Source organism: Chenopodium quinoa, unplaced genomic scaffold (genome assembly GCF_001683475.1).
Source record: "Chenopodium quinoa cultivar QQ74 unplaced genomic scaffold, ASM168347v1, whole genome shotgun sequence".
Taxonomy (NCBI): Eukaryota; Viridiplantae; Streptophyta; class Magnoliopsida; order Caryophyllales; family Amaranthaceae; genus Chenopodium; species Chenopodium quinoa.
This window is the reverse complement of record NW_018745533.1, coordinates 601616-627268: the sequence shown is the minus strand read 5'-3', so window position 1 is coordinate 627268 and position 25653 is coordinate 601616. Positions and strand designations below refer to the sequence as shown.

The window sequence follows — 25653 nt, the reverse complement described above, 5'->3', positions numbered from 1 at the left end:
AAACCCGTATTTAACATGATACATACATGCATAATTCCGGCATGGACGTGTGTGCTTCCGTGGTAGGGATGACAATATTAAGTCAATATCCGCTAATCATTTACCCACCCGTTTAACGTATATTAATTTTTTTTATCTAAGAATAATATGAAGTGTGCAAGAAAATTACTGCATTGTCTTTGAAACACATTAAAAAACACCAAAGATACTTGTAAAAGTATCGCATGATTACAACCAAACTAAAATCAAACTAAAATAAACCAAAAATGACTAAATAAGACTCGAAACCAACTAATTAAAATGACCTTAAAACATGTACAAAAAGGACTTTCAGGATCCCTATCCTTTGCATCATCTAACAATTAAAATCACTTAAAAGTGTTAACGACACAAGATTCCCACACACACAATATAGTTCATCACAGTGCCATTGAATGAACAAGACATGACAAACACACAAACAAATAAGAGTTGATAACCATTGCTAGTAATGTTCACAAATACTGAAGAGACACTAACCCTTGTGAGTATCATGGAAAACACGTGGAATTGCGATTAAAGTTGTGCATTGTCACTTGTGTCCGGTCAAAGTGATCGATGTACTTTAAAAAAGAGAATAAATTAGATTTAGGAATGCTAGTGGAACTAATCAAAGACCTATCTCACCCCCGCCCATATGGGAGAGGGGGGAGTTGGGGGTTGGAATGACCAAAATTCACATCTCTAAGGCCCTGTTCTTTAGAGCTGCTCTGCTCTGTCCTGCTTTGCTCTGCACTGCTCTGCTGTGCTCCGCAGTGTGTGGAAACCTAGCTCTACTCTGCACTGCTCTGCTGAAATCTGCTTTGCTCTGTCCTGCTCTGCTCTGCCCCTTGCTTTGCCCTGCCCAGAAGCTCAAAAGAACAGGGCCTAAGTGGATTACGTACCAAATGAGTTGACGTAATACTTTTCAGTCAGATCATATATTCTTACATTTAAGGTCTAGAGAAACACTATAAATATGAATTAGAAATGACAAATGATAAAGATAAGATCTTGTTATTTTGAGCATAGGCGGATCTAGAGGGCCTACCTGGGCCTTGGCCCCCCTATGCCCAGATTTTGATACATATAAATAAAAAATCTTATGTAAAATATATAAGTCTTGTAGTTGGTTTAGGATCTGTTCACATTTACTTAATTTCAGTTCAGCTCCAATTAGTTCAATCTAGCTCTTAATTTACTTCTCTCATAAAATATTCATTCAAGCTCAGTTCAATTTAGCTCCATTCAGTTCAACTCAGTTGAGTAAATGTGAACAGACCCTTAGTTGGTTAGTTATTTAATGTATATATATGGAAGGTCAATGGTTCAATTCCCCTTGTTTGCACATTTTTTTTTCTTCGTGTGGTGGCTTTATTAATTAAAATACTTTGTAACTTTGGCCCGTTCTATATAAAAATTCTGGATCCGCCCTTGATTTTGAGTGGAACTAGGCTAGTTTGAAAAGAAATAAAATGAATTATTATTATTTTTTAAAAAGAAATTATTATTATTATTATTATTAAGTTTAAAGGAATCGGACCTAACTGTTTAAGAGAGCATATTAAAAAAAAAAAATTATAGAACACGTGGCAATAGATTTTGTTATCAGAAATCTTACAAGAAAAATTATAAGCTGGTAGTTGTGATCCAAGGATAGATAGTAGGATGGTGGGGTGAAGGAAAGAGAATGAGAAATTGAGGCAGCTTGTAATTTATGTTATTCTGCAAATTCATGTTCATCAGTTAATTTAATAACAGTAGTAAAATTATTGAGTAAGTGGTCCAAAAAGCTTTAAAGAGCAGGAGGTGAAACTCATGTGAAAAAAGCTAGTACTCGTACAAGATTGTCAAGGTAAATTTATAGAAAGATACATTTGGCAATAAGATGTGAATATTCATTTATCACTCCATTTATTTTTATGATTATGAGACCAATTTCTGTAATATGATGAATATGACAGTACATTGGAATGATTTTTTCTTTTTTTATCCCCACATAATTATTAGGAAAGTTTTGGTGCATTTACAAAGTAATGTAACAAATGATTTAAGAGAATTGTACATAGATGAAAAGGCTTCAATGCACTTGCTTTTTGCAATTTACGCTTTCAACTAAAAAACAAATATACATATACTCACTCGGTTTTAAATTACTTGCTATAATTATTACATCTACTCTAAGAAGAATCACTATTAGATTATTTATGTACTTCTCTACCCCACTAAATTATACGGAATACTTTATACTCCAAAATAAATGGAGTGCATTATAAGGAGTACTTATAATTTTATTGTTGATTCTTATAATCTTGTCAAATAATCACGTGATAATTCCTTAGATTTTTGAGAAAAGGCTTTATATGTTTGACACAAAGTATTTGTTAGTTTGTTACACTACTTTTAGGTTCCTTTACTCTACAAGATTCAAATCCAAGGGCGATCATTTCTCAAACACTTTAGAATCGTTAGGGACATAATGACATATCATATGGACTTACAGAGTATGAAATTTATATTTTTATTTTCTAAGGTATTTAAAGATACCTCGTTTTATTATCTATTATTATTATATTTTAAACTAGGTAAATTAAGAATTACATTAGGTTAGGAACCATCCACACTAGAGTCAAGCCACACTCATCTGAGAATGCATTGGAGATAAGTAGATTACTTAGAATTACTGCAACAGTTTATTTTTTATTATTTATTTATTTATTTCTAAAACAATTACTACAGCAACTGATAGATTCATCTTTCTGTCCCCCCCCCCCCCCCCAAAAAAAAAAAAAAAAGATCCACATTTGCAATCAACTTTGCTGCTTGGTTAGCTTCTCACAATAAATGTGACAAATATCTAATGCAAAATTTTGGAGAATATGAAGATATCTCCAATATTATTTGCAATCTTCCGTAGTTGACTGCAAAAACATTATCAATTTTGATACGAGTGTTGCAAAACCTCGTTTAATATTGTGGTGGACTTGGACCATAATAAGATTGGATGCCTAAATTGTAGTTGGTGATTGTCAACACTTCTGCTTTCGAGTTGCAAAGGATGAACCGCAACATTTTATGATTTTGTCAACCAAACAACTCTATCTTATTCTCTAATTTAATGAGTATAAAGTCAAATGTGGCTATGCCCCTTAGTATATTTCACATGTTTATCAAATAGATCGACTAATATTTTCTCTAGTTTATGTGAAGCACAACACTTGGCTATATCGCCTATATGCCAAGATACTCAATAGTTTAGGGTACAAAATTCACGAGATTGAAGTTGAGCTAGTCTCTAACTCTCTACTAAGGTTAAACTTTCCAAATTAAAAATGTTCCAAGATAGGACAGAGAGAAATTAACAGTTAGTGAAAGATGTAAAAACAAAGAATTAGCTGTCTAAATCTGAGCACATAAACCAACAAATCTTTTACTAACACCTCTCATCTTTCTTTCATTAGTTTTTGTTTTATGGGATTCTGTAAAAGATTGGCAGAGACAAATAGCTGCACACATGCAGCAGTTTTAGCCATAACATTTCAGCATCCCTGAAACCTAACAGCAACAGCACTTACACCAGCATCTGCTGCTTCAGACTTTCAGAGTTGCAGTCATTATTTCTGCAGTAGACTTCTGCATTTCACAGCATACCCCCCTTCTCTTTTAGAGAGAGAAACCAAAATCTTAGAGAGAGAAACAAAACCCAAAAAAAAAAATATTTTTTTTTTACAAAAAATGAGGTGGGTTACAGTTACAGTAACAGTACCAGCAGTATAGCAGCAGAACCTCTGCTCATCTGAACCATTAGTTTTATCCATGTACAGAAGATTCTGCCAAACACTCCCCTTCTTTCTCTCTCTAAGTGGTCCCTTAAAATAAATATTTCCTCCCCCTCCTCTTAAATCTTCCCACTTCACTTCAATTCACACTACTTCCACTCTTCTTTCTCTTTATCTCTCTCTTCAAAAGAAGCCATCTTTTTTTCACTTCCCCTGTTTATGCTTGCTCTGTTCTTACAATTTCCCCTGTTTTTTTGTTCAAAAAATCACAAAGTTCTCTTACTTTCTGTGTTAAATTTACCACAATGAGTATTGCAACTGCAACAGCAGCAGGAGGAGGAAGAACAAAGTTCCCATTTACAGCAACACAATGGCAAGAACTTGAACATCAAGCTCTAATCTACAAATACATGGCTGCTGGAATCCCTATTCCCTCTGATCTCCTCTTCACTGTTAAGCGCAGCCTCGATTCATCTATTTCATCTAAGCTATTCCCTTACCAACCTTCCCCTTGTAAGTTTTTTTTTTTTTCATTTCGAAACATCGAACACTTTGTATTTTTAATGCTTTGTCGTTCATTTTGATCATGAAATAATGTAATCGATGTTTTGGCAGTGGGATGGAATCCGTATCAAATGGGGTACGGTAAAAAAATCGACCCAGAACCAGGAAGATGCAGAAGAACAGATGGTAAAAAATGGAGGTGTTCAAAAGAAGCATACCCAGATTCAAAGTACTGTGAAAGGCACATGCATAGAGGCAAGAACCGTTCAAGAAAGCCTGTGGAATCATCACCTTTGACTACTGCAAATTCAAATTCTTCAAATAATAATCACAATCATAGTCATAATAATAATAATATTAGTATTAGTAGTAATAATAATAATAATTGTTCTACTACAAATTCATCACTGACAGTTGCATCAGCAGCAGCATCTTTGACCAATCAATCACTTCTCAGTAAAAACCCTTGTTCTGTTTCTTCTGCTTCTCTGTTTTCTCTCCCTTCTCCTGATTCCTCTTGTAATTCTCTTTACCCTCCTTTCAAAAACAGTCACAAGGACTATAACAGGTTTGTCTTTGTTTCCCTTCTTTTAAATTTCTTTCTCAATTTAGTTGTCACATTACGATTATTACACTATCAGCGTTACTATTTATCGCTAACTGTCATATGGGATGTGGGTGTTATGTTATGCAGGGAAAGGTATTACCAAGGGTTAAAAGAGGAAGTGGGGGAACATGCATTTTTCACAGATAGTTCAGGATCAAGTATGAGAGGATTCTCAGGATCATCAATGGAAGAAACATGGCAATTAGGTAACTTAGATCACCATTCAAAGCAAAGTGGTGGGTATCCCAATTACTTGCAGCAGCTTAACAATGGTAGTGCTGCCGCCGCGGCGAAGCAGCAACAAGAGAAGCAATGCTACATTTGGGGTAGAGATTTTAACTGTGATTTATCAATGAAAGTTGAAGATGAAAGAGAGAATTTTCATGAAAAAACAACCCATCATTTCTTTGATGAATGGCCTATAAAAGGTGGTGGAGGAAGAGGAGGAAGAGAGAATTCATGGCTTGATTCTTCATCAACTACTCAGCTTTCAATTTCCATCCCTAATTCTTCTTCTCATCATCATGACTTTTTCCTCACAAATTCTAGGGAAACTTAATTATAATTGGTAATTGTGTTTTACATTCTTAAATTTTTCATAATAAGAGTATATAATACTATGCTTTTTAGTTCTAATTTTTTTTGCCCTTTTTTGGAGGGGTTGTTTGGTGTTGGCTTTTAATGTGACAAATATTTGTTTGCCATATTATGTCCTTTCTTTTTTCTAGTAAATAATTATTTTTATTTATTTTTTGCAGATGGAGTTGAGAATTTCAAGAGCTGGGTGTGAGTGGGAATCTGAATCAAAGGTCACCAGAAAAAGAGAGCTGTTACTGAAATTTGGTGGGTGGGGTGTCAGTCAGTCTGCTGTTAATTTTTTTTTTTTACTTTTTCATTTTATTTTATTTTAGGTTTTTTTTTTGAACTTTTTTGTATTTCTGTTTCTATCTCTGTAGTCTGTAAGTTGTGGAGTGATAGGACTTGGTACTGGACTGTGGAAGAGACAATGTATTTTCATTGGAGTTTTTCTGAAAAGTGTGACTGACTCAAATTATGTGCCAATTTAATCTTTTATGATATTATCATTGTGTTAATATTTTTCTTTTTTCTTTTGGTATACACTATCATAATTTCTAAAGGAAAAGAACCCATGTTTTTTTTTTTCCTATGGCCTTTTCTTGATTCTATTCTATTCCTTTCTTTCCTGTCAATTGTGAAATGACTCTGCACGGAACACTCATTTTAGTATTTAGCCTTCTTAAAATATCTCTGAAATAAGTGTTCCCGTCATTTGTCGCGTCGCTATTGAATTATTGATACGAGTACTGTTTATGTGTATGAGATTGATCAATACTCCATATTTTATACTACGCCTTTGGAGAAATAAGCTTGTTGAGGATATTTTTAGGTTTTAGGAGGTGTTAGTTTCCCTCTGCTTGAAAGGCAGATGACAGCTTGACCCTTTTGGCAGGTTCTGAAGTTGGTTTTTCAGTTTTCAGAGCTTTTGTTTGTTTTAAGACTTCTACTTGTTTGATTATATTAAGGTTGGGTCCCACAGATATGCCAGTTTTGGCTTTTCCCTTGTGATGAACCTTCATGTTATTCAGAACTTAAGAAAAGATTAATTAAACTGCCATTAAAATCTTAGACAGATAGTGTAATAAATTTAACTTGTGGAATCCAATTACTATTAATAGAGTAGTAACTGAATAAGACAGGCAACTAGATAGCTGATAGCTACATTTATGACCCTTATTTTTAAGGGTGTGTTTTTTGTAGTTTGGTAAGCTAATCTAATTGGAATCCAAGGTAGACAAATACTCCATTTCAATTGCATTACATCTCTTGGCTCTATTTTTTTTTTAATAGCTGGTCTTAATTTTGGAGTATGGCAATACACAGGCTACACTATTACTTGAATACTCGTATGATACGGGAATACCATTTGAATCCCCCAACTGAGGATTGTAATAGGAAGATCTCTTATCCTTTCCCCTCGCTTCTAACTTTCAAGTGTTTAACCCACAAATATTGGACCCAAAAACCGTAAAGGTTGGGATCTTCTCAATCTCAATATGTATTAAGGTGATTAACTGTTGAAACTGAACTGTGTACAAGACAAATACAAGGCACTATAAGCACTTTTAATCAGACAAAATTCTTCAAGAAAAATAAAATGAATTAAGGGTGTCACTAGGTCTACTATTATTATGTGAGCTCGGGAACATACACAAGAATAACAATATATTCTACCTAAGTTAGTACAGTATATTCCTATAATATTCAGCAGAAGGAAAAATAATCACTGTATATAAAAACTAGGGCAGCTTGATACAGAGAGAAAAGAAGAAAAAAAAGGCGCAGCCCCTTCATAAAAACTAATGTACAGAAAAAGATTGGGAAACATAACCTAAACAACTCTAATCTATGAGTAAAACCTAAGTTAAACTTTTATACTACAAGTTCTTAATGGCAAGTGAATCCTCTGGGAAAACTGATATTGAACAACTTCCAAACACCAAAGAGCAACTAAATTTGAGGTCAGGACCTTTAGGCTTCAGCCCTTGTTGCCTGTAGTTGCACTCGAGTCCTCGAGGGCCAAATCTCCATCTAGCCTAAAGAAAACTTAGCACACTTTTGTTACCTTTTGGGAAGCTTGCGCTCATATCAATCTATATCATCATCAGCCTCAACATTTGTTTCGTTTTCATCATCTCTTACGGTTCCAGTCTCATGCTGCCGTGTGTTTTCTCCTAATGGACTGGAATCTTCATGCCTATATACAGGTTCATCCTCGTCGGATTCAGCCCAAGCCTGTCTCCGCCGACTCGCAGTTGTAGGCGCACCCTTTATCAAGTGGAGATGGAGCCATTTCAGCAAAACAAAGTAATCTCACTACTTTTGTGCACATAGTATAAGAGCAAAATTTCAATTTATACTAGCATATTTTATGTTTGGAGATGTTGGAGGTAATCTTCAGCATTCTATCAAATTGATCATGCATAAGCATCCCACCGAAGGAAAAGAAAATTTTATGTAGTATGAGAAATAAAAGATATACTTAACACAAGAAATACTACTACATAAAAGATAATCAATGCAAGGTTGCCTTATCACGACATCAATGAAAGAAAGTGCATAAAATATAATAGTGAGCTTACCATATCGTCCTCTACATCTGAATCTTCAAGCCCAACTGCAGCAAGAGGATCTTGAGCCATATCTTCCTCATCATCATAAACCGTATCGAGCTGATTAGTGGGTTCCTCATAATCGTTGTGGTGTTCATCCATATCTTCTTGAAATTCCATTCTGTCAGCTTCAACTTCCTCAGTCTCATAATGCGATTTCTCGCTCTTGTCCCTCCTCTTCTTCTTTCCTCCTTTCCTCCTCTTCTTCTCACTATGCTCACCCTCCTCGTCTTCACTTTGAGCTCTTTCCTTTCGTTTGGATGGTTGACTGCTACTTTTCAATTGCTCCTGAAATATCCAAGTTTTCAGTTTTCATAGAAAAAAGACCCACAAGTACTTGTAAGCTATAACATCTTAAGAAAAAGACCATTGTGTTTTCCCCTTTTTAAAAAATTTAAATAAAGCCCCAAAGTGCAAGCTAATTTTGATTATCAAAGCTGAAAGGCAGTCTGTAAGTCAGTAAAGACATCTAAAAAAAGATAGAGAAAATACTCAGTCCACACTAATCTACCAATCACCCATGGCACACAATGAACAGGCTCAATAGCAATCCTCGCCTATGAACATAGCTTCTCTAAGACACGCTAAATAAGGACCTATCAAAATAAATTACATGACTAGAGTGGCCATCTTCTGACTAACTTAACCATTCTTCAATAATGGATTATGGTGAATATTTGAGCTCAGAATCTCAGATACCAACAGACTAAATCCAACGAAGATGAAAATGACCTGTGTTCAATACTCTTTGTCAAGTGTTACGCATCTAGAGATGATACAATGATACGATATTGAATAAGGTGATAAAAAATCATTATGAAAAATGTCCTATCATCCTTTGTCAATAACTACTCGAAACACCCAAAAGAGATTGATACTTAAATATACAGAGACAAATAATACCATCATATCAGCTTATTAAACGATAAATTCCCTCTGCAGTATTAACATCACATATGAGCTTATGTATCCCATAGATTTACTCAAATTGCTGAAATGAAACTAGCAGCAGATAGCAATTCATTCCCTGAAATCATGTTGATATACTTAAATTATAACGGGTATTGCCCAAAGCTCAAATTGAGTATGGCGAAGGGATAATGGGTATACTTCAATTAAACTCATATTGCCAAAATCATGTTAAAATACTTTATTGTAAGAAAAATGGGACAGTTGAACACTTGAACTACAGAATACTAAATCTAGACAGGAGTTTTAGCAGTGACAACTTTGATTGCTACATATTAATCAGACATTCCAATTCCCAAGTTACCATTCATATATGAATGGATGCTTTCTGCACACCCTAATTTATCATATTACACAGTGGCAACCTTATTTTCATTCTAAGAGCATTGGAATTTGGAAAGCAGTTTCTTAAGGGTAAGCTTTGGATTGATGATCACTGGGACTCATCATTTACCACAACCAACTAATGAGATATTTGTTTTATGTACATTGCAAGAGTGCAAAATTATTCCACTCAGAGTTGAATAATATCAGAACAATATTATAACACATCAAATGTAAGCAGGTTGAAATCCAACAAGTTCAATGGAAAATTAGAGAACTACATGTCTTGAATCACTGAAAGAAGAAGACTAAGATGGGAAAAGGAATGCAAGTGTGAAAATATACAAATGCATACATTTAAAAGAGATTAAAGACCATCTGGATTGAATAAACAAAACTTGCAAGAGCTACTACAAAATATTAAAATGAAAATTGAGACAAAGGCACACATTATACTTCCACTACATGGCAAGCCAACAGCAGCAACAAGCCAGAAACTACCAAGATAAACAGTATATGTTTTATTTAAAGTTCTTAGTGATACTTGCCTTGACACGTTCAAATCGCTGTTCCATTTCCTTCACTCGCTTCAGCTCTTCCTCTTGCTTTCTCTTTTCCATCTGTTTTGGAAATTATCAGTGTATTGTAAACAGCATGACATAATTCGTCTCTAATGAACAGTGAATTAAGAAATCTAACCTGAAGTCTCTGCTGTTCTTCAGCTTTACGACGAGCTTCCTCAGCTAATGTGACCTGACGAGCGAGCTCCAGCCTCTGCCGGCTCTGCTGCTCCTCGAGTTCAGCAGCTTCTCTATAAACTTTTGCAACTTCCAACAAGTGCTTGCAGTAGCTAACATGTGTCTCAATCTTTTTTTCATCAATCCCGTGAATATTCTGATTAAAAGCCACAGCGAGCTGTCCAAACACGCTAATAGCAATCTCCAGCTCTGAAACCGTTGTGCGCATCTATAACAAGCCATTAAAAAAAGGCATTAAAAAAGTTTTTTAAAAAAAAGGTTTAATAAAATAAATGAATGACACTAAAACCCATTTACAAATCAAGGCGAGGTAAAAATAAGAACCAGAAATTAAAATAGAAATCTAATAGCATAAATTTTGAAACCAAAAAAATCGGAGCTAGGAGGCTAGCAGGAAGACAGTTAATTGTGCAATCACGGATTACAATTAAGTTCAGGAGAAAACTAATGCTTCCTCTGTTCTTTGACAATTAGAAAAATTGGACTATTGCACTACAATTTTTTAAAAACTAAGACATGTATATGAATTACCCCCAAATCATTTTGGGGCTAAGGCTTGGTTGTTGTTGTAAGACATGAACTATATTTTATTACGTAAATTATTAATAGACAACTTCATTTTTTTTTTTAAGAACAAAAATATTAATGGTCAAAGTTGTGCATTGGCAAACATAAAAGTCGAATTGTTGCAATATTTAAATGATGGAAGAAGTATAACATATTGAGAGAATCAGCTAATTCAAACAGAAAGTGTTAACCAAATAAAATTTCTTCCCACACCTTCATCGGAACAATCAATGTATTTAAATTTGACATTATCCTTTACTAATTGGTGTAGCTATATTCCTTTATCGTCTCTCTCTCTCTCTCTCTCTCTCTCCCTCCTACTCTTTTATCTGATTGTAGCCACTATACCTTGACCCTTCCACTGTCTGGGTATCATCCCCCCCCCCCCCTCCTTTTTTTTTCTTTTGACAGAAATACAAATAGTATGGATAGAAGGTATGTAGAGAATTATTCTTGCAAAGGACTAGCAGAGTTCATTCAGGAAAAATGTCTTGGATGAAATAGAAATTCAAATATTTGAAATTATTTGGATGCCGAAGCTTGAAAGCGGAGCAATAATAGGAAAATTGGCTACCAGCGAACTTAATTAATGATATTGACAGCCTTAGATATTAGCCTTGGCAAAGCCTAGAGATTCAAAGTCATAGAAAAGAAGGCTGGAGGGAGAAACTACGCTAGTGATTAAAGTTTATCTGCTGCCAAGTCCATTGTTAAAATTGGTAACTTAGCTGGATACTGGCTTTAGATTGTGAGAATGGGTAGCTAAAGAATCCAAGGGAGCAGAGAAATAAACGAGTTACCTGCACCAGCGTTGTGCTTAGATATTCACTGTAATGGTAGCAACTAGCAACGTATTAGACACAGAAAGCGGAAAGCTGTCGGCCAGCTACACTGTATTTTTTCTAGCAGACAGATTTTGAAGATTATCACAAGTAAACTCAGGACTCAGGTGACCCACAGTGTCAGATTTTGGTGCAGAAATGCAATCACCTATATGAAAGCAATTGGTAGGTATAAAGTAAGCCATGAATTTTCTAAGGGTAACCCGGGTAGCCCAAAAAATGTTTAGGAGGCCCCAGAATTAGTAATTATTTTGATCAATAATTCACCCCACAAAGAGCACTAAATGAAAGCAAGACTTGCTACATATGTACAGTGCAAAAGTAAACACAGGCTCCAACATGGAAACCTACTTGGTAGCTCACATTCTCTTTCATCCAATTCCAAAATGGCCTTTACACAGTCGATAATATATAGCCTTTCCATACTTAAAAGATGCTTCACATTTCCAGAAACCAAGACATTTAAAGAATTCACATAAAAGCAAATGAGTAGGTATGGTAAATCACCTCATCGGCAGACCTCTTTTCTTTATTCAACAAGGATGCTGAAAACTTCTGCATCACAACACCAAGATTGAATCTAAGTGTATAATTCGAAGGTGACAAACGAATGGCCCTGAGTAGCGTCCTCTTGCTTTCTTGCCACTGTTCAGCTTCATAATGAGTCCGGGCGAGATAAAGAAAAAGTTGACTCTCTGTGTTGAAGTAAAACTTCCGCAAGCAATTCTGATACTGCAAAATAGGCAACACAACAATGATGTTACCTTGGTTCAGGAACTAAATAACAAATTGAGCACATGAGAAGGAAAAAGAGTGGGCAAGCACCATCTTTACAGCCAATGTATAATTTCCCTGAGCAAAGTACACATGTGCCAAATTTATCCACACATCTGGCATTTGAGAGAAAATCGTTCCACTTCCAGCTTCTTGGACCTGAAGCAGATGTATAAATAAGTTAGACACTCTAAGGTAATTAGCCATTTACACAATGATGGAATTCAGTAGATTTTAGGTAACCCCACCTCCCCCCCCCCCCCCCCAAAAAAAAAAAAAAATGCTCTCATTGATGTGGTGGAAACTGATGGTGTTCATTGTTCAGTAAGAGTAAGTGGCGACTAGTGTCAAAGAGAAACCACTAGAGCTGACATGGTGGGACAAAATATACAATTCTGCAGTAACATACTCTGACTGGGGAAGGGTTTTAATCGAGTGAGAGAATTCACACAATGAAAACAGAGGATCTGAAGCATAAATTTAAAAGAAAACAGATATCTAACTCAGAAAAAGCACACAATTCTTCTAAAGGAAAAAGTCATGCAAAACTTGCCTGCGTGAATATTTCTTTGGAAACATCAAATTGTCCCTTTTCTGCGAGAATCATTCCCAGCCCATTGGCAGCATACAGATTGGAGGTGCACTTCTTTAAGACCTAGTCACACAATAGACAAAGAAATTTCAAAATTAATTGTCAGCAAGTAAAATTTGACAGAAAGGGCATAGGTCAAGATCAAAGGTAACCAACCCACCCCCGGCCTAAATATATATGAATACTGAAGGAGAAAGGTGGTACAACCGCACAATCTGTTATCAAGTATTATAAATATAATCTATTCTAGTAATGACAAGAAAATGATATCTTCAAAAAAAATTACATTTGAGTACATATCCTTCGCTTTCTCTAGATGAACGGGAATGTGCTTGACTTGTTTCTTCAACTCGCTTACAAGTGCAGCAAAGTAGTTCCAGTTTCCCTAATAAGAGCAAAAGAAAACAAAATGTAAACAATAAACAGATGCGTAAATAAAATAAGAAGTTTACAGTAAATACTATTATTAAACTGAAAAGATCTTTTATAAGAACAATGACAAGGTTGCAATCTAGCAATGATACAGAAAGAGATGACTGTAAATACTTGATATGATTAGTAAACAACAGCTAGGGGAGAATTGGGAGAGATCATGATGTACACATTCTCCCCAGTGACAAACTATAAGGACTGCTTCTAAAAAACCCACAAAAGTGCAGTTTTGAAGCGAAAATATAGTATACAATGAAATCACAAATGAAGCTTAACAGTAGCAGGTTTAACGTTATTTTATATCTAACAATTTATTTATTTTAGAAAAAGCCAGAACAAGAGTTAGCTATACTAGAGTAATTATGTTTGGAGTAAAGTCTGATTCTCACCAGACAGACAGAAGCGTAAAAATCCTTCCCATCAGCAGCCTCACTAGCAGCACGGAAAGTCTCCTTAGCCTTAACCCATTCATCATTCTTCAGCTCCAAGCATCCCAGAATAGCAAGAGCACCAGGACACTTATCATTCACCTTAAGTGCTTCACCAACCTGAAACATTAATGATTCTCACCATCAAAAAGACATAAAAGCAACATAAGAAACCAAGGACTTGTTTGTAATATTTCCTTTTTTTTTTTTGGTTGTCAGATTCTGTTTTTTACAAAATGAAATTATGAAACACATAATTATGGAAACCACAAAAAGCATTTTCCAGTATTTTTTGTCCGTTTTTCAAAATAACCATGATTATTATAGTTATGAGCACACGAATAACTGGAAAATGCTTTTAAAATAACTTTTTATTGAAAAAAGTATATAAAAATAAAATAAAATAAAAACAAACTGACAGTGGTACTGAATGGGCCCTAAGATACTAAGTCATTGTGAAACCCTCATATATTACATAAACAAGCTAGTACATCCAAAGGTATCCTTTTGTAATGTCAGCCTTCAGAATTTGGGGTTCCAGATCATCAAGCATCACAAGTTTCCATAGAATGATAAGAAGTGGTTTAGGAATGATTTGAAAAGAGATTGATTCCAGAACATTAGCCCTTTAGGCCACCAGAATAAAAAATTCATGTAAGTGAGCTCTTTGAGGAATAAAATATGCTGTATCATACGTATGGACTTACCAATTCAATGCTCAATTGAATGTTGCTTCGAGCCTTAGCTATGGCAGCAAGCCTTAGAAGAGCATCTACATACTCTGGATACTGCAAAATAAGTTAGAAACAATTAAGGCTAGAAAATCATACAGAACTCAGTGGAAGAATATTAAATTTCATTCCTTCCAAGGGGGAGGAGAGTAGAAGAGTTGAGTAGTTAGAACTGGGCTCCTGTGTAAACAAGAAGCAATTAAGTCCATATCCTGGAGAGCTAGTAATGAAAAGACGTCTAAAGCCATTAAGGAGGTATGATTCAGCATCAACAATTATCCATATGTTATTAACAAGGCCTTAGTCTGGTAGGGTTAAAGGGGCAAAATAATAAGGCTGTACCTTCACGTAAAATGCAATCACAATCTGCTAGTTATAAAATCAAGCATGGATAGTTTAACACACCATTTTGATTCATAACAACCTCCATAACTACATTGGAAACAGATTCTCTATGTAAAATATTCTCTAGAAGCTATTCATAGCTCATACACCATTCAAAGTAAACCTTTGTAAATAAGAATGCTATGGTAATGACACTTTTGTTTTTAAGCAGTCGGGAAAACCAAGGCCTCCTTAACTATTTCAACGTTTAACAGAATCGATATTGGCTCAAATGCCCCCACCCCCAAGTGACAGATTCTCTTGAACGATGATGGCATCGTCATTTCACATATTGGCTCAATAGAATATTCTTAAATAACAGGTTGCCCTTATACTTCTCAGTTCACAGAAATAATTTTTATGCCCTTGAAGAGATCTTTGCTAGTAGTAATTAATGTGGGCTATCACTGGTGCCAGAAATAGAAGCTATTATTAATTAATGTGGGCTATCACTGGTGCCAGAAATATTCAAGGGCAACCAGTTCAAGAGTATTCATTAATTACAGAAATAGTATTATTTATGAATACCCTTAAACTGGGGCCAGAAATAGAAGCAATCAATTTTACTTCAATGTGGGCTGACAACCTCAGTTTGTTCACAATTGATTGAGATTCCCACTTTTTCAATGAACATATATTTTAGCTTCTCACACAAAAATCTTTCTTGCACATTAAATACAAATACATAGCATAGACTTTTCAAAGGGACTAAAAACCTAAGTCCTCCAAGATACAGCCCCTCCAATCCCATATTGTATGAATAACTATATAATATAAAAATGTAAAATATGCTATAGATGTGAAAAATTCAATAAGGGGGTACTGGGGTATTAGCATACTTTATTATAGCACACGGAATATCTCATTTGCTCCACTACATCCATAAGCAATTTCGCTAATATTCCTAACAAGAGAAATTACAATTAACAGGCCATCCTCTACTTTTCAAATTTTCAAAAAAATCTTAAGACACCATTCACTGCATTCAGAAAGGAAAAACTCCTAGAAAACTTTACTCAGTTATTGAATAGGAAACAGGGACTTTTAAATTTTAATATATGCCTTATGATCAATAGATTTTCATAACCAATTTAGCCTAACATGAGATGAGACCTAATATTGCTTATTGAAAAGTATTGAGTGCACTTTCATCAATGGGGAATCATATTTAGCATATCGATAAAAAGATGAAATTATTTCAGCCATATTCTATTTTTACCTTATATAAAATCAAGCGATACAGCAAAATCGCGCTTAGAGTTTTATGTGACTCCTCGAGTAATCGGGCCAGGTTAAAGATTGTTGAAACTTTGCTCCATGGTAGTTCCACACTACTTCCTTCTTCCTCAAGACGATGGAAAATTTGCACATCCTTGTACTGAACCAAAGCTGTGAATGCATCCACAACATAATTGTTTTCTTTCCCATTTATCAGTGAAAGCCATACACCACTACCTAAAGCATCCTTGAAAGTTTGCTCTGCAAGCTAAAATTAAATACCAAGAATTTACTATGCTATCTTGAAAAAGCCAATAGTTAAACAACCTTCAGAAATAAACAAACCTCGAATTCTCCCCTCTCAAAGTGAAGAACCCCAATGTTGTTAAGAAGATCTATTGGTACATCTTCACCAACTTTCCTTAGCAGAACGCGCGCCTATCAAGAAGCATGAAATTGTGAATACTGAATACAATAAGTGGAGTCAGGGTAAGAGAACTAAAAAAGACAAAATACAGTATCTGATAGTAGACAAGCCCTCACATTTCTGTAAGCTTCTAGAGCAGCTCCAGTATCAGATGTAATCAAAATTTCACCCAGATCTAAAAATGCCTGCGTATAAGTTGCATTATATATTATTCCAAACACCAAAACTACAATAAGACAATTATTATATGGCAATCCATGCAGCCAAAAACTGCATATATATATATATATATATATATATATATATATATATATATATATATATATATATATATATCACTTTAAAAACCCACCATTATTAGACATCCCAAGTTTTAGCCAAAACAAATTAAAGTTATAATTACGCAATACATTCCCTCCTGCTTTCTAGGTTCTACTTTTTTCTTCAAAAGGTGTCACTTTAAGTTTCCTAACTTATATAACAGATTTTTTTTTTTCTTCATTAAACAACCATCTTATTATTTTGCATGGTATTTTTTTACAAATGATCCCAACTTAATATATACATGGAAATTGGAGCAAACACTTGGAGAAGTAGAGAATATATCACCTGAGCATCACGTGGATCAATTCTAGTAACCTTCCTTAAAACCTCTAAAGCTTTGTCTGTCTGGTGAAGTATGGCATAAATGTGTCCAAGTGACTAAAAATAAACGAAACAGAAAAAGCAATAAAAATAATCAGCAAACAAATTGAAACGTCATTCCTGAGTCTATAAAGCCTGAACGCAAGAAGGAAAATTCCAGTATTAGCAGCCAACCTTCAGAGTTTCGCAGTTCTCAGGATAGACCTCCAAAACCTTTTCAAAGTTGGCAAGGGAACTTCTGTAGTCTCCTAATTTGAGCTGTACTTGGCCCAGACCTGCAGAAGGCCTTGACTTTAGCCCAGGTCTTAAGTATGAGGTAAAAAGATAGGTAGCAAACAAATCATGTGATGTAGCCAGTTTAAAAGGCAAAAAAGAGTCAGGGTGTAGTACTGTAGTGTATATTTTACAAAACCCCCCAAAAAGTGTCTTACACTTATATCTGTACCTGTAGTGATGTAGCAGTATAATCAAGCTTTAACATTGCAGACACAGTCAAATTAGTCCAATGCCTTACCCTAGAATCTAAATTAAGCACAAATAGACATGTATCCTACACAAATATCTTTTAAGTTTCCCAGGGTTGAGAGAAAGTTCTGCTACTTTGGAACAGAAAGAAGCTGTCAAGATATACGGGTGACAATTACAAGGCAACAAACAGACGCATTTCTAGGAATTAAGACTGTTTCACACAGAATGACAGGTCCTAAACCAATCTTATCGTAAATGTAATTAATATCGGTGAGTGTCACCAAAAAATTAGTAATCCCTTCGTTCCTTGTCTTCTTCCCATTTCCTTCAGATACGTTTGACAATGCACATTTTCAATAGTTAACTAGCGTGTATCCCGGGCAATGCCCCGGATTGCTAGTTTGTACTTCTTTAATTTGATAATTATGTTCAACTGTTGTATAGCTAGTGTGCGATTTGGGCGTTGTCTCGGATGTTACGGTTTTTTTACTTCATATATATTCATTTTCTAATCTTCTGAAAAATAAATAAATTAAATAACCTCTAATTTAAAAGGAATATATAATGTTAAATATGTAAAATTTAAAACACTAATAAAATTTGGTTGAGATGGTAAGTGTCTAGCATTTATTTGTTTGAGGTTGAGGGTTCGAAACTAGATAAAACCATATTTTATTAATTTTGTTAAATAAAGTCGTAAGCTTACGTGTCGCTGACGTGGCATTGTGACATGTTGTCATATACATTGAAGAGTGCCACATGGCACCGTTCCTTTAAAAAGAAACGCCTTTTAATATATGGTATAGATAGATATCTGTATTTACTCATTAGTAGAAGTTTGATATTCTAAAATGTAATGGACTGATTTTCAGATTTGTATATTATATGGATTATAAGATGAAAGCTTGGAATTATGATTAATAATGGCAGAATTTGATACAAAAAGTGATAGGTTAATAGCTTAAGGCTATTACTCTCTTGATAACTTTAGGTCATCACTCCTAGTAACTTGAGGTTACTACTCTCAACATTTTTCCTCACAATTCACATGACATCCTACAGCATATACTATCCCCTATAGCATATACTAAGGCCAAGGACTACTAACCCTAAAGTATTAAAAAACAGACTTCCCAAATTGCCCCTTCTAAGATTAATCTATTACATAAAAGTACTTAATAAGATGAATTAACCAAGACCCCATTGACTGTTATTTTCTTGGAAAGGATTTAGAAGGTTCTCTAAAGCTGTAAATTGTGTCTAGATTCCAAATGGGAAGAACTTCTAAGAACAGAGGGAGTACCAAAGGAGCATTTATAGGGAGAAGAGACAGATCAGCACCCAATGTTTAGAAACTTAATAGGTTAGAGGGCAGTATCTGGAAGATAATATATCAAATTCAGACTCACGGGTATAAAGAAACACAGAAAGAGAAAAGTCAGACAACCCAAAGCAAAACCCAAATTACAAAGAACAACAAAATATATACATAAACAACCGACATTCAACAAGAAACATAAAATCTCAAGCAACAAGAACCTGAGCTAGACATACTGATAGACAAGGCTACATAATTATTTGCAAAACTTCATAAGGTCAATTCTTTTAAAATCCATAATACATTACAATCTTACAACCTATACAGTCCATTAACAGTGGTCAAACTGGGTTTTCTCCATTAGAATGAATCAAAATATTAGAAACAGCATACTAAAACGAATTAAAGAACCAAGCAGCAGCAGACAACTCTTTTTCATTTTTAAGGAACAATAAGAAAACCTAAAGATCTCATATGAAGCTCCTATTATCTGACTGAAAACCCAATTGTCAAAAATGCGTTGATTTTTGAAAGTTAGTAGTCTGTATATACTAGTGTGGGAACTAGAGACAGTAGGATGAGTCACTATAACCTTAATTTTGGCGCCAACTGGTTTTAGTGATCTATGAGAGCAAAAAGTATCAGATTTTTCATTTTCTAAGGTTGTTTGCATGGAAATAAAACCCTGAAGTTTCAGCCCTAATATCATATATTCATGTTTAATACTTCCTTCGTTTCTTTTTACTTACAACTCACCTTGCAGGCACGCAATTTGAGGAAGATATTAGCTACAGTAAACGGACAAATTAGTCAAAATAAATAGAACTGCAATGCCCTAGCCCTTTTCTCGTATTGGTGCAATTTTCTAAAAACAATTTGTTTGTTAACCCTCCTTAAATTGCGTGCCCAAATGGTGAGTTGCAAGTAAAAAGAACCGGAGGAAGTATATGGCTAGCTTTAATCATAGGAAACACCAAAAGATGGATTTGCTAAGAACTAAACCAAACCCTTTCTCTTAACACAAAGTCAATTGAAACAACTTCATTGGACATACCATAATATGGTAACACGAATTCCTGAGGCTTGCTGCTTTCCTTAACAGAGGCCATGTAGTAACGACCTGCTTTTTCATAATCTCCCTGCAGGAATGATACACCAACATATTAACACAGATAGAGGAGATCAATCTTCATAGTTCAAAACCACCCATAACCAGTTACAAGGTAAGAGGAAGAGGAAAAAATCAGAAATCTAACACACTGATACTATCTAAAACATTATATCAAGCCAACAAGATAATTAGGCTATCAAAATACAAAAAACTTGTAGCAGGAGAAACATGATCAGTTACAATTTTACATTACAATTCAGAATGACCTGGTAGGCTGGTACAGCAGATAAAAGGGAAGTAGAATCAGCAGAACTAGGGTTTAGAAATAATGAAAGCAGGAAAAAACCGGATGAGTGGCACGAAAACAAAACTGAACAGCTGGATAGAATTAATATAAGGGAAAAAGGGTTCACTCTAGATCTTTTTCTCCTTAGTCAATTGTATACTTTACACAATAGGAAGTTTCACATTTATTTACATTAAAATAATAAAGAACATTCTCAGACCTTGCTGTGATAAGATCGAGCCAAGTTGTAGTATGAATGAGCTTTAGTTGGTCCGTGATTTGTAACAGCCAACGCAGTTTCTGTCAGCTGCTCAACTAAAAAATGTTGACCAGTGAAAAAGAAGTGATTCGCCAGATAATTCAAAGACAATGCATTGTAGGGATATATCTCAAATGCAAGCAGCATTTTTTCCATCCCTTTTCTAATCCCAGCAGCTGTCAATTTTTCACCAAAGAGGAAACTTCAGTTAAATAGATATTAAGCTCAGAGCACAACCACCATCCAGAAAATTCACAGGTCACTAACCATCATTTGCATGCAAATCCATAACCCCAAGAGCCACAAGAGCTTCAACATTTTCTGGATCTAACTGCAAATCAAAAACCAACTTAATTATATCAAGAATCTCATATCATAAAGTAATCATGATCAATGGTAATAATAAGCCAGGAAATCAAGCAACTCCCCCACCCCCCAACCCCTTCAAAAAAAAACATATAAAGAAAATATGGGAAAGGATGAATAAGTCTTTTAACTTTACTAAAAACATAAACAAGCTATAGATACACGTAGAATCCCTTGAGATCAATGGAAAAACATATGTTCTTTAGTGTTAGGCCATAATCACAGTTAAATTGCTTTAACTTGGCTACTAGTGCCAGACATGAGTTAAAGTCCAAAAATTAACTATGTTATGAAAATTCTAATCTTTTAGGATTGAAACAAAGTTCTAAGTATCCATAACAACATTGAAGCATCAAATACCCAGCAAGGGCAGGTAAGGTTAAAACATAACGTATGTGTATCGTGTATATAGAATCCCATGATATTCATCTATACCAAATTTGTGTGTTTATGTCTGTGGCCAACTGTGCGCTCAAGTGTGCCTAAACGTACGTGAATCCTGGTCTTATTCCCAAATGTCAAAAGAAACAGCAAATAAAAGAAGTTTTCTTACCTGCAATACACGCTCAAAAGCTTGACGGGCCCTTTCAAAGTGACCTAACTTGTAACGACATAAACCTATGCCTAATCTGACAGCTCCAGGACAATCAGGATACACTCTCAAGGCTCTCTAACAAAGATTGATAAATTAAATTAGTAACTCCTTCAAGGAATCCCACAGATAGCATAAGCCAGGCTAAACTGACCTTGTACAATTCCAAGGATTCAGAATAACGTCCACGATTAAACTGGACAGATGCCTGCAATTACATAGATCATTAATACATGAAGAGAAAGATACACATACAGAGCATGCTTGAAACAATCAAATTGAAATAATGAACCGGTCAAAAAACAAAACATATGCTAAGCTAACAGGACTGCGTTCACCCCACTTCAGGTTTGTGATTAACAAGAAGAAAATAAGGGCGGAGTAGAGGGCGTAGAATTGCAATAGATTGGAAAAAAAAAAAAAAAAAAAAACAGTCACAGCTCACAAGGCTATTGGACATAATCATGCTAAACAAACTTGAAAGAGACAGCCTGAATTCAAATATAACAAGGTCAGTTTTTCAAAGCTGAATCCCAAGTTCAGTTACCAATGAGTTCAGGATAGCATGCATAATATTGTTGAGAGACTAACTTTTCTAAGCTGCTGCATATGACATAGTAACAAGGCGAATTCCCTGTCTTTAATTCTTCAAATTAAGAAATTAAATTAATTCTCCAAAATTCTCATTTTCTTATCTTACCAACATTTCCTCTGTCCCCAAATTGACTTCCCACTTTTCTTTTTGGAATGTAACCAATAAAGTTCCTCATTTCCTTTTTAAAGTTGAAAACTCTCTCTCATGATTCACATAAATCCTTTTGTTTTCTCTCTCAACATCAATGCTTCAGTGCCTCTTCCTACTTTTCCATCTTTATCCATCATCAAATTTCCCTTTGACTTTGGACAATATTATTTAATCTCTAAGCGTAAGCCACTCAAAATGGAAAGCTAAATATAGGACACGAGGAGTATGGTTAAAAGGCCAATAATCAAATACGAGATGTATTGGTCAAGTCTAATTAGTTTTCCAGCAGGCTAACTAATATATCTTGACTTAGGGACCCTTACATATCAATTGAATGGCAAATAAACCAAAAAAAATAAAAAACAAAAAAAGCAGACAAAGGACGATACAGATGAATGACCCATACAACAATTACGGCACATCAACCACAACACGTAACACAACACCATAATAAAGTATGTGCCACTAAATAATTTACCACAATGGTTACAAGTTTACAACAGCAGCAACTTAACACCATGATACAAATAAACTGCAGGAATGAACTGTAAGAAACATAAAAGAACTTGCACATAACAAAGGGAGAATTACAGAATGAGCCACCAGAAAGCTATTATCGAGCTTCCTTATCTCAAGTAATAAATGTCCCTTCTTCATTAACCAAGATAGAGAGCATAGATACCTGTCCAAGAAGAGCGGGAACATTATCGGGATCACCATCAAGTACAATCTTGAATGTATTAAATGCTTGCTCTACATCACCCTTAGCTAGTAAAAGCTGGCCTGCGGCAGCAAAGATGATAAAAAGTTTACCATTAAGTCCTTATCCGGAGTATTGATAGTATAAAATCGCCAGAGAATAATCCTCAATGAAGTTCCATGAAACAATAAATCTCTTTTGGCATGTCATTCAATTCATAAGCTATGCCTGCTGAATACAAGTAAATAACTATTCTCATCTCTTAATGACTATAAATATGATTGCAGATGAGAGCATGAGATACCAACCAACCACATTGCTCACAGGAAAACTGTTGCACACAACTATAAATCCTTCTTGACAAGTCACTCAATTGAAAAGTACTTATGCTTAGCGCTCACCTTTGCCAACCCAAGTAGACGATTCATGCATGTCAATTCTTGACGCTCTATTGTAGTATTGCGTTGCTTTAGCGAAATGGTTATCCTTCTCCTTAAGACCCGTCTCGATTTTTCCAATATAGCTATAATAAGCGCCCAGCGCATTAAGAATGGCAATCCTTTCATATCTCACATCAGCATAGTATTCATTGATTTCTGAAAATTACATAAAACAGATTAAGCCTCAAACTCTATAGTAGAGAAAGCCAACTAATAACAAAGCACAACTTCTTCTGAAATTACCTGGACTTGAACCTTCTTCTAAAATTTGACAAAATTGTTCAATCTTCCCTTGCTTAAAGTACTCCCTCTACAAAACACCACCACCACATTCCCAACCACAATAAATCATAAACTTAACAGAAAGCAGAATTTGTACTTAAATTACATAATCACTCCCATTTTAAGCGGAATTAACAAGGGACCCCGGAATCAATTCGAGCCGATTTTCAGCAACAATGCCGAAGTGCATGAACTAGGCCACAGCTAAATCCTACACAACTAAACATAACAATAACAACAACAATAATAAACCTTTCCATTGATTTTTTCAAGTAGAAACCGGAAAATCTCAAAAAAGTTCTCGTTTTTAAGTTGAATTACATAATCTTTTTACAATTTAACAACCCTAACAAGCAGAAACCATGAATTTAACCTAAATCAACAATTCCAGTAATTCAAATTCAATAAACGCCCAAATTTATTGAAAATCGAACAGAAGCGAAGAGAGAAAGCGAACCGCGATGACGAGCCAGAGGTCGAGGGGAGCTTGTTCGGCCTTAAGAATATCAAGAATGTCAGTGGCATCACGAGGCAATTGATCGAGAGAAACTCTAACTTCTTCCTCAGAATTCTGAACTGGAATGTATACGCACGCCATTGATGAATTGGCTGATTGATTTTCCCCTTTCAAAACCCTAGTTCATCAAATTTTTCTGGAAATTTTCCAGAATCAGCAGAGAAGAAAGAGCAGGAGAACTGTGCTTAATAGTGGTGAACTGGTGATTTGATTTTGTATGTGCAATTGAAGGTTGTAGTCTTCACCGCCAAGAGAGGTAGTAATTTTATTTAGATTCACTGCGTTTGCCACTACAACTGTATAGCGTGTATGATTTGATTTTACGATTTTATTTTATTTTTTATTTATTTGAAAAAAAGTCCTAAAGGACGTTAAATTTCATTAATAACAACCATACGACATCTACAATTGACAATTAACGATAATGAAAACGAATTTAACAAAATCAAACAAGAATTAATCGGGGAAGGGCTAAGAATCCAAATACATAAATATAACAATTCGGCACATTCTCGGTTCGTTGTCTCATACAACTTTTTGAGTGGATCCGCTGCCGCTTCGCAATTTTGTGAGAAAGTAAATTCTTTTGTTGATTCCGTAACCCGATTCGAGCCATAATCAATAGTAGCCCCGCACAACCAGAGACCAAATTAAGCGCAAATAAAACCTTGTCTTTCGAAGGAGTGCGAAAAACCTTGTCTTTCGAATGAGATAAACCCTTTCTTTCGAGGGAGACATTATTGTAACCTAAGAAACAAAAACTTAAAAGAAAATAAAGATTGGGGCTTTCCACCGGTGAAATCCGATGGAAGCCCCTTCAAAATTGACAATGGAGGCTAAAGTTTAGGAGAGAGAAGAGAGAGGAGGGTAGGGTTTTTTTTTGTGATTTTACGATTTGATTAAACATTATTTTTATGGTAAATAAACGGATTGGGTTAGTATAGATGCTTCACAATTTATTTAACTTCGAGCACTAATACGAGAATGACACAGCACGTTTGCTAGCTCTAAACACAACATGACCATATTGGACTTAGGTGAAAAAAAGATGGCTTGTTATCAGGCCAAAGATTTGGATCGGGCTTAAGTTCAAGCCAAAAAAAACTTGTTTCCAACCACTATTTTAGATCATCAAGATATAAGCATTTAGGATGGACCATATTTATAACTAAAATTTTAATTTTATTGGTGTTTAGAGAGCCACAATAGCGGGGTAAGAATCGATCCCAGAACCTCCTAGAATCAGAAGGAAAGCTCTAACCACTTGAGATATCCCTCACTCTCAAGTCTAATATAATTAGCTCTAAGCATTTTTCATATACTTTAGCATATGTTATGCTTTTAGAGAAAACTAATGACATTATTAAAACATTTGGATC

General features: G+C 35.0%; 2 protein-coding genes across 2 annotated transcripts; one reads left to right on the top strand and one right to left on the bottom strand.

Annotated features, from left to right (window-relative positions):
- The first annotated feature begins 3545 nt into the window (after nucleotides 1-3545).
- Nucleotides 3546-6002, top strand: LOC110715937 (growth-regulating factor 6-like). The gene is made up of 4 exons (XM_021894555.1): nucleotides 3546-4310; nucleotides 4413-4869; nucleotides 4996-5476; nucleotides 5667-6002. Exons 1-3 carry the CDS (start codon nucleotides 4103-4105, stop codon nucleotides 5465-5467), a joined length of 1137 nt encoding a protein of 378 aa, XP_021750247.1. The 5' UTR covers nucleotides 3546-4102; the 3' UTR covers nucleotides 5468-5476; nucleotides 5667-6002.
- Nucleotides 6003-7031: 1029 nt separating this feature from the next.
- On the bottom strand, nucleotides 7032-24598 carry LOC110715936 (protein CTR9 homolog). The gene is made up of 24 exons (XM_021894553.1): nucleotides 24215-24598; nucleotides 23719-23785; nucleotides 23437-23631; nucleotides 23018-23118; nucleotides 21745-21798; nucleotides 21552-21668; nucleotides 20900-20963; nucleotides 20594-20808; nucleotides 20031-20115; nucleotides 17365-17465; nucleotides 17155-17247; nucleotides 16662-16730; nucleotides 16464-16556; nucleotides 16120-16386; nucleotides 14493-14573; nucleotides 13747-13905; nucleotides 13212-13310; nucleotides 12887-12988; nucleotides 12385-12492; nucleotides 12067-12291; nucleotides 10092-10358; nucleotides 9941-10012; nucleotides 8070-8387; nucleotides 7032-7755 (listed from the first exon to the last, which is right to left on the bottom strand). Exons 1-24 carry the CDS (start codon nucleotides 24353-24355, stop codon nucleotides 7576-7578), a joined length of 3273 nt encoding a protein of 1090 aa, XP_021750245.1. The 5' UTR covers nucleotides 24356-24598; the 3' UTR covers nucleotides 7032-7575.
- Between the last annotated feature and the right edge of the window lie 1055 nt (nucleotides 24599-25653).

What these genes read in the sequence shown, in the direction of transcription:
- LOC110715936 (XM_021894553.1), bottom strand. Translation starts at nt 24,355, where the DNA reads ATGGCGTGCGTATACATTCCAGTTCAGAATTCTGAGGAAGAAGTTAGA. An exon ending in GGATTTGCATGCAAATGATG is followed by an intron (nt 20,809 to 20,899) that starts GTTAGTGACCTG and finishes AAAAATTGACAG; the next exon opens with CTGCTGGGATTAGAAAAGGG. An exon ending in TTTACGCTTCTGTCTGTCTG is followed by an intron (nt 13,311 to 13,746) that starts GTGAGAATCAGA and finishes TGCTCTTATTAG; the next exon opens with GGAAACTGGAACTACTTTGC.
- LOC110715937 (XM_021894555.1), top strand. Translation starts at nt 4,103, where the DNA reads ATGAGTATTGCAACTGCAACAGCAGCAGGAGGAGGAAGAACAAAGTTC. An exon ending in CCCTTACCAACCTTCCCCTT is followed by an intron (nt 4,311 to 4,412) that starts GTAAGTTTTTTT and finishes ATGTTTTGGCAG; the next exon opens with TGGGATGGAATCCGTATCAA. An exon ending in AGTCACAAGGACTATAACAG is followed by an intron (nt 4,870 to 4,995) that starts GTTTGTCTTTGT and finishes TATGTTATGCAG; the next exon opens with GGAAAGGTATTACCAAGGGT.